This window comes from Camellia sinensis, chromosome 10 (genome assembly GCF_055761805.1).
Source record: "Camellia sinensis isolate YWXY chromosome 10, ASM5576180v1, whole genome shotgun sequence".
Lineage (NCBI taxonomy): Eukaryota > Viridiplantae > Streptophyta > Magnoliopsida > Ericales > Theaceae > Camellia > Camellia sinensis.
In genome coordinates, this window is record NC_138970.1 from 81,070,088 (window position 1) to 81,071,727 (window position 1,640).

A 1,640-nucleotide genomic window follows, 5' to 3' on the forward strand; every position below is an offset into this window, starting at 1 on the left:
GGCCAAGTTAACTACTCAACTTGGCATTATTGTCCGGAATGGTAACATTGTTCCTCTTACTTTTGTTGACTGGAACAGTGTGCCTAATGATATTGTTGATGCTATCTGGAAGGATGTGAAGGTAAAAGTATATTTTTGTCCACAAATTCGAATTCTAAATTTGTGTTATACTTAGCCTTAAACTTTGTGTTTTATAGGACAATTTGAATATATGTCCAGAGGAGTACAAGCCAATCTGCATGAAAAACTGCAACAGTATATGGAAGGATCACAAGAACAAGCTTAAGGCTAAGTATTTCAAGCCTAGAAGCTCTGATCCTAATCTGAAGGATGATGTTCCTATGAACGTTGTGCCAAGCCAGTGGGAACAACTTGTAGAGTATTGGCGTACTTCCGATGCTGAGGTATACAATTACATTATATTTATGATATGTAAACATACAAATCATATTTACATACTTACATTTGTTGAACTTGTTATAGAAAATTGCAAGTAGGAACGCTAAAAATCGGCGAGCTCACGGCATAGCTCATACCACAGGGCGTACTACTTTCTCTCAGATACGGCATGAGGTTTACATTTTATTGTTTTATTTTTCTATATAAATAAACATTGTATATTTGCAAATTATTTGGATTCTAATTTTCATATTTCTAAAAAAAAATTTAGATGACCAGTAAGGGGGAGTCTACTGATAAGATGAATGTTTGGCTTATGACACGTAGAGTAGATGACCCAGAGGTTATCCAGACCTTGGTAGTTTCCAAACACCTTTGATTGTATTTAAAGTTTATTTTTTGTGTGTCAACCATCTTAATTTCGCGTATACTTGTGTGTCTTATTCAATACAGGATGAGTTTAATCGTCAACTCTCTATGCTACCTAAGGATGGTCGGACTTTGGAGGCTAGGAATGCCATTTTCCATGAGTTGATAGGTCATGACAGACATGGATATTGTCGCACATACGGGAGAATCGTGCCTCGGAGAGTGGTGTATAAGGATGGTGCTGGGCCATCACAGTCAACACCCCATCCATCGACTATTGATCAGATCACGCAGCAGGTTCGTGCTGAGCTAAGGGATGAGTTGAGGGAGGAGCTGCGAGCAGAGTTCTCTACACATTTGCAGCAGATGAGAGCTGAGATGATGGCCCTTGTGTCACAGGGGGCGAGTGTGGATCCCAACAGACAGGTTCCATATAAACATCACAATTGTTTGATAGTTCAATTTTCACTCAAGATTATGTATGAAATTCGAATATGATTAACACATTATACACTGACTAACATAGGTTCCTGATGCATCGAGTGGCCACCGGGCATTTAGGGAATCTGCAGAAGACGAGAATCCATATACACCATCACCAGAAGATCAGGTATAAAATTTATCTTTGCATTCTAAGCTAAAATGCATCTTTGCGTTCTTTACTTGAATTCGAGGCGTTAACGCCCCAAAATCAGCAAACGGCGTCGGTTTAGGACAAAACTTGGCACACACGACCGCCTAGGCACGAGAGACTTGTGGGAGAAGACGGGGCTCGAATCGGGTTCCCGGTTTGGGAGTTAGAGTCGGATTTCACTTTAGGCAAACTACTTCTTTAAGAAACTTGAATTCGAGGCGTTAACGCCCCAAAATCA

General features: G+C 40.1%; 1 protein-coding gene across 1 annotated transcript; it reads left to right on the forward strand.

The window, feature by feature from the left end:
- Window positions 1–203: 203 nt before the first annotated feature.
- LOC145800508 (uncharacterized) lies at window positions 204–1,384 on the forward strand. The gene is made up of 5 exons (XM_082890197.1): window positions 204–404; window positions 484–573; window positions 671–757; window positions 853–1,194; window positions 1,295–1,384. The coding sequence occupies exons 1-5, from the start codon at window positions 240–242 to the stop codon at window positions 1,382–1,384; spliced, it is 774 nt and encodes a 257-aa protein (XP_082746323.1). The 5' UTR covers window positions 204–239.
- Window positions 1,385–1,640: the final 256 nt, after the last annotated feature.